This window comes from Gymnoscopelus microlampas, assembly GCF_963454915.1.
Source record: "Gymnoscopelus microlampas genome assembly, chromosome: 6".
NCBI lineage: Eukaryota > Metazoa > Chordata > Actinopteri > Myctophiformes > Myctophidae > Gymnoscopelus > Gymnoscopelus microlampas.
In genome coordinates, this window is record NC_139943.1 from 38,373,713 (window position 1) to 38,388,986 (window position 15,274).

Consider the following 15,274-nt stretch of genomic DNA (forward strand, 5'->3'; position numbering starts at 1 on the left):
GGAGTCTTGTGACTGTGAGTTTTTTTTCAATCACTGACTGTCTGTCATACGCAAATAGTTGTGAATTGATTTATTCCGGAGATAAGTGCTAGAATATTCGTCATACGCTTTAAATACACTTGTATCACTTTACAGGGGAATGCAGGTTTATTCAAGCCCATCTTCTCTCTCCGGGGCCAGGTTGAAATTGGGAGCGTTCCAGATCAACTGCAGAAAACCCAAACTGTTGCAAGAATCCGATAGCGTGCCAGATTCTTACAGCCTATGGCCAAATTGCATTGGATACAGGCAGTGGTGGAAAAAAGTAACTAAGTACATTTACTCAAGTACTGTAATTAAGTACAATTTTGAGGTACTTTCACTTACTGGAGTATTTCCAATTTTTTATACTTTTACTTTTACTCCACTACAATAGTAGTCAAATATTGTACTTTTTACTCCACCACAATTATTAGAAAACTTTAGTTATAAATTACTGTAGATTTGGATTATTATTACAAAACATACATTAACCACTTCAGCTCTATAGACCAATTATTTGTTTACTAACATTTAGACTGGACGCAAGGGTGATTGTTTCACGCAATCCATTTCCAACCTGTTGTTTTGGGGTGCGCTGGTTTCAGCACACCCCAACCCCCTCTTGTGTGTTGGCTAGTGAGGCGCGTCCTAGCGAGAGCTGATAGAATGGGTTTCATTGCGCGCATACTGGTTGCACGCATACTGGTTCTCATCAGTGTGACGTCGTCTGTTAAGGGGTCTATTTAAACTTTGGCTATTTGATAACAGCCGACCAATGCAACACATTGTGAGCTTGTAGATCTGGTATTTTTAAAAGATTTTTTATACATTTGAAAACTGAAATGGGACATTATGCATAATGGATACTTTTGAATTCTGGACTTTTACTTGTAACAGATATATTTCTACATTGCAGTATTGATACTTTTATTTAAGTAAAACAATTGAGTACTTTTACCACCACTGGATACAGGATATGTGGGCACTAGACTAGTGACATCTATGCACGCCGATGTAAAATTGCCTATTTTGTCCAAAATGTAAAAATATTATAATAAATATATTATAAAAATAATATAAAATATTTGAAAATGGTCTTAAGTAAGTCAAGTAGGCTATACATGATGTGAACATGCACATTTGTGAAATGCAAAGGTTTTTTTGTACGCACATTTTATTGATCTCAAAATAGCAAAATTATACCAAACATAGTCAACAGTATATATATCAACGAACAATTAACATTCCAGTACTGTTATGTTTAGCAGTCTCTCTATTGCTCATAGGCTACCCACAAGGTTCATATCTATCTTTACTGATAGAAAAATAACTTCACAAGAGGATTTCTCTTTCTTGTCATCATAAAAACTAGTTTAAAACAATATTTCCATTAAGAAAAAATAAGAGATTACGAAAAGATATTCTATGAATAAGAATATTTTTCGTAATTACTATGTACACCTTTCCTCAGTTTCATATACATTGAGTAAATCCTTGGAAAAAAATAAAGAAAAGTATTGCAATATACCAACACAAGGCGGCAGCCTTGTGTCAACAGTGCACAATAATCATTTGGCTTAAAAGACAGCTTGTGAGTTCATGGTGGGAGTTAGTGGTTGGTTGTAATTACCCATAAAGCTTATAATGTCATCTCATACTGTTTTCAAGCATGAAAAGGTAGTCCAAGACTCACGGTGCAAAGCCTTTGGGTCTGATCATCATTTTGACAGTTTTAAAAGAGTGCCGATCATTGGTGGGATAGTGCTCTCTTGATATGTTATGCCATGTCCCCCAGAAAATACCATCCCGGACCCCTTTGTATGCCCCCACATGGTATCTCCCGTTAAGGTTTGCTGCCATGCATGCATCAAACCACCACCCTGAGCTGTAGTATGCCCCACAGTTCCCGGATGGGTAGCGGTCATGGTCCTTGTCTGGGGTAGTGAAGGCCCTGTTATTATGATTATACCTTCTGTTGAAGGTAAGGCCATCACCTGCAGAGCCCGAATAACTACCAACTGTCAAGCGGTAGCGCATTCTCTCACTCGCCACCCTAAATTGCCCATACTCTGCATATCCCTCCACCCCCTCGAAGTCCTCCAGCTCCACACGCAGCACCATGTCCCTGGCACGGGTCAGCAGGTGGATCTTATCATTTCCCAGCCAGAACTCCCCTCCATCCAGTTCCCCAAATCCTGATCGGTACTCGGCCCATGTCCGGTTGAAGCTCACACTGCCATCCTGGCGGCTCTGTATGAGGGTCCACCCCCCACTGCCTGGCTCCATGGCACAGAACACTGGGAAGGTCCTGTTATGGGGGTCAGGGGTCACCTGGTAGATGCCGTTGGTTTTCTTCCCTCCTCTGACTACATGATCAGAGCAGTCTCTCGGTGATGTGGTGACTGCAGACAGAAAGAGTATGTTTTACAAATTACTAATCTACATAGGTAGACAGACAGACAGACAGACAGACAGACAGACAGACAGACAGACAGAGCATTATTGATCCCATAAGGGAAATTAGGCATGGCAGTACCACAGTATGAAACAGGACACAAACATAAAAAAGAGATATAGCTAAGAATACAAATAATAATAATGTGTACAGTGTGTACCAAAACACAAAGGAGATTTTGTATTCTACCGGTTAAATTCACATCTAATACAATTTGGTAAATACAAATATGGTTTGAGTTTTAATGGGATATTTCACTAAACATGTTTGTGGTCATTTTAATGTGTTTTTTGTGTGCACCCCAGAATGTTTTTAGGTTGCTTGATTCAGTATTTACACATTTTTGATATTCATTTGATCAGACACGCCCCTTTCCTATATAAACCCAATGTAACTTCAAATTACATTTTAACCTTTAAAATACAAGTCCCTGCTTCTGATGACTGATATTGTCCTTCTAATGCGTGAGGGGGGTGGGTTTAAAAAAAGAAAGAAAAGGAAATGAAAAAAGGAATTGAAGAAACACTGCCCTCTCACGCATAAGGACAATATCAGTCACCAGAACCAAGGACGTGTGTTTTCAATGAATCTAACATGGTTGAAATAGAGTTTGAAGTTACAATGGGTTATATGTAAAATATATAAATACTGAAACAAGCAACTTAAAACTGGGGTGCTCACAAAAGCCTGAGTAGACGTTAAAATGACCCCAAACATGTTTGAAAGTGAAATATCCCTTTACATTTCTCATTAAGTAATGAAGATAATGCTGGATGACCACCGCCCCACCCAGCTTCTGGAAGTACAATTACAAAATGAGTCCAAACGGATATGTTTTAGATAGAAATATTTACACATAATGTGTTTAGATCATGCAGTGTTTCAAAATAAAGTGAAACACTGACTGCATCTCTTCTATCAGTTTGGACTCACTAATTAATAATGAACCAAAAATGACTTGCTGTATTACGCATAAGGGCAGAAAACATACAAGTCCTGTTATCCTTTAGAAAAATAAAGCCTACAGTTGCATAGTTCAAGGTAAGTTGTTTTTCTACTGGATATGTAGTGTATGACCTTACAGTAAGTGACTAAATGTGTTTGGCTGAAGAATCCAAGATTGATGTGATACTTAATTAGTTATTCACTGTTAGCTGTGCTCTATTAAATGACGTTTTAAAGCTGTTACTCTCTCTAAGGCAATGTGCAGCTGTGGGTTTTATTCCAAAACACTGCTCACACAGACATGGACATTGCACACATGCGTGAATTCCTCATGTAACAAAGATTAGCCACACAGCATATGTTGCAAAGATGATGATCTCAGATTTAATTATGCTCATCATTATTGATTATCTTTGGTCTCACTGCCTTCTTAGTTTAAATACTTCTGTTAACTTTGCCATTGATGTGATATTAAGAACTGCCATGGGGTAATAATTGTAATGTCACAATTTCCACATAGAGAACTGATTCACAATGTTTGTGCTAGTTTCTTTTGTATAAAAAAGAAAAGTTCGGAAACTATAATGTCATCTAAAGAAATTCACCATTCTCTTTTTCAAGGTTTATTAAAGTTCACAGGAATGGTCACATGCTAAGGAAAATGGATAGTCTTCTTTTCTCTCTTTTTCTCCCTCTTTCCTTCCCACCCTAGTTCCTTCCCACCCTAGTTCCTTTCCCGTCTCTCTCTCTCTCTCTCTCTCTCTCTCTCTCTCTCTCTCTCTCTCTCTCTCTCTCTCTCTCTCTCCCCCCCCAGTGTTTGTGTAATAGTTCTGAAATTCAAGTTAATCAAATTAACTTGTATCTGTCATTTCTGCCAAGACGTTTTTTTTAATAACAGCTCCTAGTTGACTTATTGAAGCAATTAGATTATGTAACTGCATAACAGTAGAGCAACTCTTCTGTTATTATTACATTTGATATTTGAAATGCCCAATACAAACACTGACAATAGCAACTACATGATCAAAACATAATTGTGTAATGTTTGAGTTTAACCACTTTTAACCAGACAAATATTTAACCTTTATTTTAGGCATAGGCCTGCACAAAAAAATCTAATCTTTATTTCAAAAGATTGAACCCCCCCCCCCCCCCCAGAAAGTATATATATATATATATATATATATATATATATATATATATATATATATATATATATATATATATATATATATATATATATATATATATATATATATATATATATTTTTTTTTTTTTTTTTTACTAGTGAAAAACTAGTGAAAATAGCAGATCTACTAACAATGCATTGCTCACTTATATCCTTAAGGACAAACAAGAGTTGTTTCAGGAGGTGTGGGGTCGTTTTATACAGTACATGGAAAACAATAATCTGTCACATTTAATGGAAGAATCTGGAGAGGAGTAGTGCTGATATCATTGTGTGTTATCCTTTTGTTATTTTGTGATTGTCTTGTAATGTTTAAATGTACTTGTCTATTTTGTTTTCTGTTATGTATGTAATGTAATGTTGTAATATTTTGTGGAAAAAGGAAAAAAATCAATAAATATATTGTTGAAAAAACAAAAAACAATGCATTGCTTCGTGATGCATTGTGAGCTTGTAGATCAGCTATTTTCGCTATTCATCGAAGTTTATAGAGCTTAAGTGGTTAAAGAGTAAGACTGATTATCATCTCTTACCTTTAGATGATATCAGGGGCTGGCTTTCACTCGTGTTGCTGTTCTCAGCGTCTTCCTTTGGATGTCTCGTCATATTATATTTGTCCTGTGGCCCTCCATTTAGGCCCCAGCTGTTATTCAAGTTCGCAGCCACCTGGTTAATCTTCACACGTAGCTCTCGGGCACTGGAGGTAGTGGAGACAGGAATGGGGCTAGGAGTAGAGAGGTCAGATTTTGAGGTGGCAGGGGTTGTTGAGAGGAAATCAGAGCTGAGCTTTGAGTGTAGAGTGGAGCTAGTTTGGCTGTTGGTGTTAGTAGGACTGCGGCTTGCTGTTCTGTATGTCTTAGGAGTTTGTCTGGTTGCAGTTTCCTTTAGACCGAGTGTGACCTTATTCTCTAAGTGTGACACACTTTTAGTATTTTGGTTGGTTGGCGGGATCGGTGTTCCAGAACTGGTGTTGGGAATGCTTCCTGGAGCCCTGCTGATCAAAGAAGTATCAAAAGTTGTTGTCTTTGGGCGTGGCTTTGGTTTTACTGCAGGTCCAGGTATGGGTTTCACACCTGGTTTGGATTTTATGTTGTCTTTGGTTCTGGTGGTCCAAGAACTGCTTGTGGCTGTTGAGCTTTCAGTGATGTATAACCCCAGACTAGGATCAGTGGTTGTTGTAGTTGCTGTAGTTGAGCTAACGCCTGCTGGTCTCAGGCTGGTGGTCATCGAGCTGGTCATAATGTTTATTCTAGTGGTTGTTCGTGGAGAACTAACCAATCGGCTAGTGGTAGTGGTTGTTGATGGCGAGTGATCTTGGTCATAATTAGGTATTTGGTGATGTTTAGGATGGGCGTCAGTTATTGGCAAATTATCATGCCACGGCTTCCCATCAGACTTCACAATTTGTCCTGGTTTAAGCTTTTTCTCAGGTATGGGTTTTTTGTGAGGAGAATCGGGTTTCTTCTTTTTATCAGGTGAAGGTTTCACAACAGGTTTAGGCTTTGGGTGAGTTATAGGCTTTTGGTTATTTTTTTGTTTTTGACTAGGATTTGGTTTTCTAGAAGGTATAGATTTCACACCTGGTATGGTTTTTGTGTTGTCCTTTGTTCTGGTGGTCCAAGGTCTGAGCCTTGTGGCTGTTGAGCTTTCAGTGGTGTGTAAACTCTGACTAGGGTCAGTGGTTGCTGTAGTTGAGCTAACGGTGGTCATGGAGCTGGTCCTAGTGCTTGGATTGGCGATTGATCCGAGAGAGACAGCCAATTGGCTTGCAGTAGTGGTTGTTGATAGCCAGTGATCTTGGTCATAATTAGATATTTTGTCATTTATAGGATTTGCATCAGTTGTGGGCAACTTATTCCGTAAAGGCTTTCCATCATCCTTCACAGTTTGTCCTGGTTTAAGCTTTTTGTCAGGTTTGGGAGGGTTTAGAGGGTGCTCATATTTTCTCTTTTGATCAGGTATAGGCTTGATATCAGGTTTAGGCTTTGGACCAGTAGGCTTTTGGTTCAATTTAGGCTTTTGACCAGGTTTTGTTTTTTGACCAGGTATGGGTTTCACTCCTGGTTTGGTTTTTGTGTTGTCTTTTGTTCTGGTGGTCCAAGGTCTGAGCCTTGTGGCTGTTGAGCTTTCAGTGGTGTGTAAACTCTGACTAGGGTCAGCGGTTGTTGTAGTTGAGCTAACGCTGCTGTCAGAGCTTGCTGCTGGTCTCAGGCTGGTGGTCATGGAGCTGGTCCTAGTGCTTGGATTGGCGATTGCTCCGAGAGAGACAGCCAATTGGCTTGCGGTAGTGGTTGTTGATAGCCAGTGATCTTGGTCATAATTAGATATTCTGTCATGTTTAGGATTTGCATCAGTTATGGGCAAATTATTACGTAAAGGCTTACCATCATCCTTCACAGTTTGTCCTGGTTTAAGCTTTTTGTCAGGTAGGGTTTTTTGGTGAGGAGAATCAGGTTTTTTCTCTTCATCAGGTGAAGGCTTCATGTCAGGTTTAGGCTTTGGTCCCGTTTTAGGCTTTTGGTTCAATTTAGGCTTTTGAATAGGTTTTGTTTTTTGACCAGGTATGGGTTTCAGACCTGGTTTGTTTTTTGTGTTGTAATTTGTTCTGGTGGTCCAAGGACTGAGGCTTGTGCCTGTAGAGCTGTCAGTGATGTATAAACTATGACTAGGATCAGTGGTCGTTGTAGTTGCTGTAGTTGAGCTAATGCTGCTGTCAGAGCTTGCTGCTGGTCTCTGGCTGTTGGTCATGGAGCTGGTCCTAGTGCTTTGACTGGTGGTTGTTTGGAGAGAACTAGACAATTGGTTCATGGCAGTGGTTGTTGATGGCCAGTGATATTGATCATGAAATATTTTGTTATGTTCAGGATTTGTATCCGTAATGGGCAAATTATTACGTAAAGGCTTTCCATCAGGCTTCCCAATTTGTCCTGGTTTAAGCTTTTTGTCAGGTATGGGTTTTTGGTGAGGAGAATCAGGTTTTTTCTTTTTATCAGGTGAAGGCTTGGTGTCAACTTTAGGCTTTGGTCCCGTTATAGGCTTTTGGTTAAATTTAGGCTTTTGAATAGGTTTTGTTTTTTGACTAGGTATGGGTTTTACACCTGGTTTGTTTTTTATGTTGTCTTTTGTTCTGGTGGTCCAAGGACTGAGGGTTGTGGCTGTAGAGTTTTCAGTGATGTATAAACTATGACTTGGATCAGTGGTTGTTGTAGTTGAGCTAATGCTGCTGTCAGTGGTCATGGAGCTGATCCTATTGCTTGGACTGGCAGTTGTTCGTAGAGAGCTAGCCAATTGACTAGAGGTAGTGGTTGTTGATGGCATATGATCTGGATTATAATCAGACATTTCATCATGTTCAGGATTCGCATCAGTTGTTGGTAAATATTCAGGCAACAGCTTTCCACCAGGCTTTGAAATTTGACCTTGGATAGTTTTTTTGTCAGACGTGGGGGTTGGGTCTGGGATCATAGGCCTCTGGTCTGATTTTGGCTTTTGGGTTGGTAACGTTATATGTTCTTCTTCAGTAGTATGATCTTGGTCATAAATAAGTGTTTGGTGATGTTTAGGGTAAGCATCAGTTAATGGCAAATTATCATGTGAAGGTTTCCCATCAGACTTCACAGTTTGTCCTGGTTTAAGCTTTTTGCCAGGTATAGGTTTTTGGTGAGGAGAATCAGTTTTTTTCTTTTTATCAGGTGAAGGCTTCATGTCAGGTTTAGGCTTTGGTCCTGTTTTAGGCTTTTGGTTAAATTTAGGCTTTTGAATAGGTTTTGTTTTTTCACCTGCCATGGGTTTCACACCTGGTTTGGTTTTTGTGTTGTCCTTTGTTCTGGTGGTCCAGGGACTGAGGGTTGTGGCTGTAGAGCTGTCAGTGATGTATAAACTATGACTAGGGTCAGAGGTCGTTGTAGTTGCTGTAGTTGGGTGAATGCTGCTGTCAGAGCTTGCTGCTGGTCTCTGGCTGCTGTTCATGGAGCTGGTCCTAGTGCTTTGACTGGTGGTTGTTTGGAGAGAACTAGACAATTGACTCATGGCAGTGGTTGTTGATGGCCAGTGATATTGGTCATAATTAGATATTTTTTCATGTACAGTATCAGTTATGGGCAAATTATTACGTAAAGGCTTTCCATCAGGCTTCCCAGTTTGTCCTGGTTTAAGCTTTTTGTCAGGTATGGGATGTTTTCTCTTTTGATCAGGTGATGGCTTGATGCCAGGTTTAGGCTTTGGGCTTATAGGCTTTTGGTTAGATTTAGGCTTTTGACCAGGTTTAATTTTTTTGCCAGGTGAGGATTTTATACCTGGTTTGGTTTTTGCGTTGTCCTTTTTTGTGCTGGTCCAAGAACTGAGGGTTGTGGCCCTTAACCTCTCAGTGGTGTGTAATATGTGACTAGGATGAGTGGTTGTTGTAGCTGCTGTAGTTGAGTGAATGTTAACGTAGGAGCTTGCATCTGGTCTCATGCTGGTGGTGATGGAGCTGGTCCCAGTGTTTGAACTGGATGTTGTTTGTTGACTCCGTTTCTGGTTCCTTGTTTCAGTCATTCTATTAGTTGTTAACCCCTTCCCAGTTGTTTTGACATGGTATAAGATGTCAGCAATGCTAGATATAAGGCTGGTTGTCTTGTAGCTTCTCCCCTCACCGGGGGTTGTGCTTAGGCTAGGAGTAGCCCTTGTGCCCGTTATAAACACAGAACTTGAAATAAATACGTTTTTCACAGAAGCACTGCCTGTTAGTTCAGGAGAGCTGTGATCATAACCTCTGTCATTACCTGTGATAACATGGGAGCTGGTGCTGGAGACTCCTATACCTGTAGACTCAGGTGATGGAACTGAACTAAGGTTAGGAGGAGGGTGCGGGGTTGGTGAAAACAAGTCTGTCATCTCACTCGGCTGACCGGATGCCAGATCCTCATCCCTGTCCCTCTGTACACCCTGGACAGTTTGTTCTGTCTCTGACTTATTCTCCATCTTCCCCTCCTCTATAATAGACGTCTCTGTTTCTCTCTCTGATTTCCTCTCTTTAATCCCTTTCCCTCCTCTCTCCTCTCTCTGCTGCTCTTTCTCTGTATTCCTGTGCTCCTGGATTCTAGTCGTCCTCTCGCTCGCTCGGGGCTTCCCAGTAGGGGAGATCTCCTCCGCCCCCCTTTCTGTCTCACCTCTCTCCTGCCACGGATGACGATCATTCTGTCTATTCTCCTTTTTCTCATCATTACCTGTCCTCTTGCCTTCTTCCTTGTTTTGCACCTGATGCTCCGTCTGTTCTGTGATATCTCCCATGTTATTTCCTCTGATCACCACTGTTTCTTTCCTCTCATGTTCATTTTCCACCGTGACTTCTTCTCTCATCCTCTCCCCTTGTCTTGTCTTGTCTTCCTCACTGGGTTGCACCTCTGCCTCCTGTAACTGACCCTTCCCACTGCTCACTGTCTCATCTTTTATGTTACCACCACCCTCTGCCTCCAGAATAGCCTTTCCCTCTTTAACACCATCTGTGCCACACTGTGCCAAGTCTCTCTCATTTTCTGTTGGTCTCTCAGCATCTCTCCCTTTTGTAAAATTCCTCTGAAGCTTGTGTTGTTCCTTACCTTCTTTCTCCCTTTCCCGTAGCCTTGTGTTGTCCCTCTCTTTTTGGCTACTCGTGCAACCAGAGCAAGTCCTCCTGAGTTGATCCACGTTGTCCTTCAGCCTCTGTACCTCCTTTACAATATTTTCCAGGTCCTGGAGCTGTTTTGGCAAATGGACAGTGAGCGGTGGAAGAATCATTCGGTACGGGCATGTGTTTTCATCCTGCCCCTGTCCACATGCACCCGCAGGTTTCAGAATCACAGTGCAGGGCCCCTTACTCCAATGTTGGGCTCCTTCACCTGGGCTGGCTGTAGTCCTAGGTAGGTCCGAGAAGGCCAGTAAAGTCCCAAACATGCACAGTGCTGCTAGCCTCATCGTGTCCTGAGTTCTAGTGGGCAGGGGAGGGAGAAAGGGGAAGAGGGTGCTGAAGGACGCCAGTGACCCACCTCAGTTTGTGAGAAGCTGTGACCGAGAGAGAGAGGAGGAGGGAGGATGGCAGACAGACAAGAAGGGAGGAGAGAGCTGATGGGCCTGTTCAGTCCAGAGTTGTGTGTTGAGATGTGTGAGGGAGATTAGGATAGAGAGGAGAGAAGAGACGAAACAGTGAAAAACATGAGAGGAATATTGTTAATGGAAGCATTTCTCAGTGAATAGTGTCTGAGATAGCGGCGGGAGAGACCAGAAGGTTATTAACAACTATAAATAATGAGCGTGAGCTGTGAATCTGTCATACAACGTTATTAACCACGCTTTAAAATTAAGGAATTAATTCAAAGGAGATTATATTGTCCTATCAATATTTACCAAATTGCTTTCAACCTAATCAAACCCCCTAATGAGGAACATTTGCAACACATTCTCACTCCATGTTGTAATAATAAACACACATTCTCTCCCCATGTATCAGCACTCTGAATGTGCATGTGTGCGACAGTTGCTTTGGCAAGCATGTCCTATGCTTCCTGTCAATAGGTCAGTAAACATGTGAGTGGCAGATGCAACAGGTCTAAATATGCATTTGAAGCACAATGTTGGTGTCTGGATTGAAGCCAGGATTCTGTTGTGGTGAATAGGAAATAATGTGGTTTACTTTGGCTTCTGAGTCATGAAAAGCAGGAATCTAAAGTCAGATGCTGTGTCTATCCAGGGAGGGCTACTTGATACAAATGCAAAGTAGAGCTACTTATGATATTTTTTGGTATAGAATCTTATCATGTATGCAGTGGTGGAAAAAGTACTCAATTGCTTTACTTAAGTAAAAGTACCAATACTGCAATGTAGAAATACTCCATTACAAGTAAAAGTCTGGAATTAAAACTTTACTTGAGTAAAAGTGCAACGGTATTGGTATCAAAATGTGCTTAAAGTACCAAAAGTAAAAGTACAAAAATATTTGAAAATAGCAGATCTACAAGCTCACAACGCGACGCAATGCGACGCAATGCGACGCGTATTGAGCTTGTAGATCGGCTATTTTCAAATAGCCTATGTATAAAATGAGGCTAAAGTGGTTAATGCATGTTTTATAAATGTATATCTGAAAAGTAACTAGTAACTAAAGTTTTCAAATAATTGTAGTGGAGTAAAAGTACAACATTTGCCTCTGAGATGTTGTGGAGTAGAAGTAAAAGTATTCAAAATTGGAAATACTCAAGTAAAGTACAAATACCTCCAAATTGTACTTAAGTACTGTACTTGAGTAAATGTACTTAGTTACTTTACACCACTGCTGTGTTTCTAAACTGAATTCTCAAATACATTGTTTAAATAATGAACATGAACGAGAGCTTCATATGGCACAAAATAGTCACAGTAAAGTTTTACCTTGCTTCTTCCACAGACCACAGGATATGAGACGTGTTATGATATCATATGATTTATGAATTCCCCGTTAAACGTCTCTGAAATGTGTCCATTGTAATGATTATTCCACCACCTAGAAGGCTCCTATTTAATCCTGGGTGAAACTTGAAGCTGGTCCTCTGTTTCCTTTCAGTTGCTCAGCTTGTATGAAGGTGGAGAGGTTTCTCAGCTGTCTTTTAATAAAGACAAAGGAAGCCTTTTTGTTTAACAAAAGGACTGTGTAATGTCGTTGTTTGTAATTAAATGGAGTGGATATTGGTAAGAGGGTACATTATAAGAGAGCAACATTGATGAATAATTTTGCTGTACTCCTCCATTTTTCTCTTTTCTCTTAGTATCAGGGTCCAGGTATTCTCATTAACTATAATAAAAATGAATAGCTACTCCACATTACTTTTTTTTTCGTGTTTATTATTAGATTGCAAGATGTAGCTTGTCTCTGACAATGCGATTACAGGTATGAGCTATTGAGCTATTTACTATTACAACTATGAGCTGGGTTGACATTCGTCCACTGTTGCCAGAACAAGGTTTAAAAAACAGTATCCTTTCACCTCTCACAACCACTCCAACACTCTAGTACTTAGACTGGGAAATGGTGTGAGAGAAATGTTTATTCACAGAGAGATGTATGAATGTTCGGCCAAGTTGATTTATAATGTTAGAGCCACGTCATACATGGCAGAGATGGCCCAGACGGTTACCGCTTAGCTGCAACTAACTTCCCTTCAGTGCTCATCTAATGTCAGTGCTGGATGAAGCACAGTAACTGTTAATGAAGTCATTAACAGTTTGCTTGTGAAAAGGTTTGATTGTAGTTTGCTTTTTGATTGGTTTCTCGAGATCCATTTAATCCACAATGGCTGCACAGCACAACCAGTTAGTTTATTATGTATGCCCCATTAATACCCTCACTCTTGGCTGTTCCCATTTATGGGCAACCATTATATTTCTCCTTATAGTGCCCTTTTGGAAAACAGTGTTTTGAATTCCCTCAGTGAGATGGCTTGGCCCGCTCCCTGTTCTAGATTGTGTAAACACTGTGGTTTTTCCATTTGCACTAGAACAAACATCTGACCATCAGTCCGACTTTGTGCCTTTACTTACTGGCAGACCACTCCATCTCCATCCACTTTGGGAAGAGCCATTGTCGTTGCTCGTCGGTCATGTCTGCTATATGCATAAGTGTCCCATTTCCAGTCGAACTGGAATGAATCCCCTGTCTGTCCAAAACACCATACCAGCTCAGTGTAAAACCACCCTCTCAGACTGCCTCTCTGATGGCATAAACGTACTTGTTAAGTATCTTTTCAAATTACTCTTTTTTTGGTGTGTCTGGGACATCGTAAAACTGAAAAAAACATCAACTGAATAAAAACACACGCGTAGCCGTGCAGTCATGTGATCCAACACCCACCTCGTCTACTGTATGTGGGTCAGTGCGTAAGAGCCTTTAAAATATAGGTCTAATTGGCTGTCTCTGTCTCTCTCACACTAAAGCTGCATGCATTGCTGTCAGACAATTCCTTATTATACAGTAACTGCATTCCATTGTCATGTGTGAGAATGCTTTCCATTGGTTAACAGACTGATAGTGAAGTTTAGAAATGAAAGGGAAAGGGCCAAGTGTAGGCTACCTCACATCTGGGCTGGATTTTCGATGCACAGCCAACACCAGATAACGACAGGTCAATTTGTTTCTGTTCCAAAAACCTGGACTTCATTAAGACATTGTTTAAAATTTATAGTCAAGAATTTCTGTGCTGAAGAGCGGAAAATGTGTGAATAGGTTGTTTGCTTCTGTCACACCCCGGGGAGTCTTGCGAACTTTAAGGCTGGAGTAGACGGATGAGGCCCAGCCGTGCACGAAATCAATACAAAACAAAATGTCCAGTTTCCCCCTGCAGGAAAGATTGTGGTGTGTCGAAATATGTGTTCTGCTCTCATCCTCTTGTAAACAAATTTGCATAAAGCATTGCAGGACCTTTCTCCAACTTTGATGTTTGATGTCCTCAGGTACCCTCACACTGAATGAATTTGTTTGGAATGTGTTCATTTCTCAGCAGTGGGTCAGATATCATACATGTCATAAATAATATAGACAGTGATATTTAACCTGAAGGATTGCTCACCAATGTATGACTGAATGTTCATCTACAACACCTGTTTTTGAAATATCTCTTTGACTACACTCAATACTAGCACTGTGTTTTTGAGAATAGTGTTGAGAGTATTCTTTGGCTTTTGAGATGATTTTCTTTACATTAGAGTAGCCAAAAGTGATTTAGATTTTATAATATTCAAGGTTTTCTAAAATATCATACAGATTTGCTGTTGCTGGCTCTGAATAGTGTCTCATTGCTGGAACCAAAAATAACTCTTCCTTTTATTAAACTGTAAACATTTCTTTCTCTCCTTGGTGATCTGACTCTGTGTCAGTGCTCTGTGTAATATACACCTACGAACAATTTAGTGTCCCAGAGAAATAAACATGTCTCATTTTAGAGTAACTCACTGTCAGCACGGCTGAACAGTGTGTACACTACCTCTCCAATCACTTTGGCAAATTAGTCCTGCTACTTTAGTGGCTCCAAAAAAAGGAGTAGCCAGGCATATAAACGTATGTCTCCAGAGGGAGTGCAATTAAATTGAGTGTTTCAGAGAAGTGTCATTTTACACATCTTTACTGGATTTGTTGTTGTGTTGTGTCATAACAAGTCATCTAATATCTGAGAATTATAGAAGAGAAAGCTACAGCATTGTGTTAAGATTATAAATGCATAATGTTTAAATCATAATAGAAATAATATTGGGAACTTGGATGAAATTAAAGTATGACGAATCAACTAAATAGAAATGTTGTGACTTGGAATATGAAAAAAAAAAAGTGTGTGATATCTTTATATTTGGTTGTGCAATAGAAATGAGTCATGTCTGAGCTGACATCACCCAACATTTACGACTGTTTGGGTTTTCATAAGAGTCGTAGAACAGCTGTGTGGGTGAATATCTGTTATGGTGTTTTCCATTGAGAAACGCCACTCCCTGGATTTCCACCACAATACCTCCATCTAGTGGTGTAATGTAGAAGGTCATCCAGTAGGCCTACATCAAAATGTAGGGAGAAATTAAATTGCATAATTTGTCTGAATTACATGTACGTCATATAACATAAAGCGGAAAACACACATTATACTGACGTTGTCAGCAGTAAACTGGAGAGAATCCATACATTTTCAAC

The 15,274-nt window shown here is 40.2% G+C and overlaps 1 protein-coding gene across 1 annotated transcript; it reads right to left on the reverse strand.

Annotated features, from left to right (window-relative positions):
- Positions 1-1,193: 1,193 nt before the first annotated feature.
- On the reverse strand, positions 1,194-10,473 carry LOC311047753 (uncharacterized protein). The gene is made up of 2 exons (XM_084060594.1): positions 5,145-10,473; positions 1,194-2,423 (listed from the first exon to the last, which is right to left on the reverse strand). The coding sequence occupies exons 1-2, from the start codon at positions 10,366-10,368 to the stop codon at positions 1,711-1,713; spliced, it is 5,937 nt and encodes a 1,978-aa protein (XP_083916720.1). The 5' UTR covers positions 10,369-10,473; the 3' UTR covers positions 1,194-1,710.
- Positions 10,474-15,274: the final 4,801 nt, after the last annotated feature.

Excerpts from the sequence above, each read along its gene's own strand:
- LOC311047753 (XM_084060594.1), bottom strand. The coding sequence starts at position 10,368 with ATGATTCTTCCACCGCTCACTGTCCATTTGCCAAAACAGCTCCAGGAC. Across the intron at positions 2,424-5,144 it reads GCCCCTGATATCATCTAAAG|TCACCACATCACCGAGAGAC; the intron begins GTAAGAGATGAT and ends TTCTGTCTGCAG.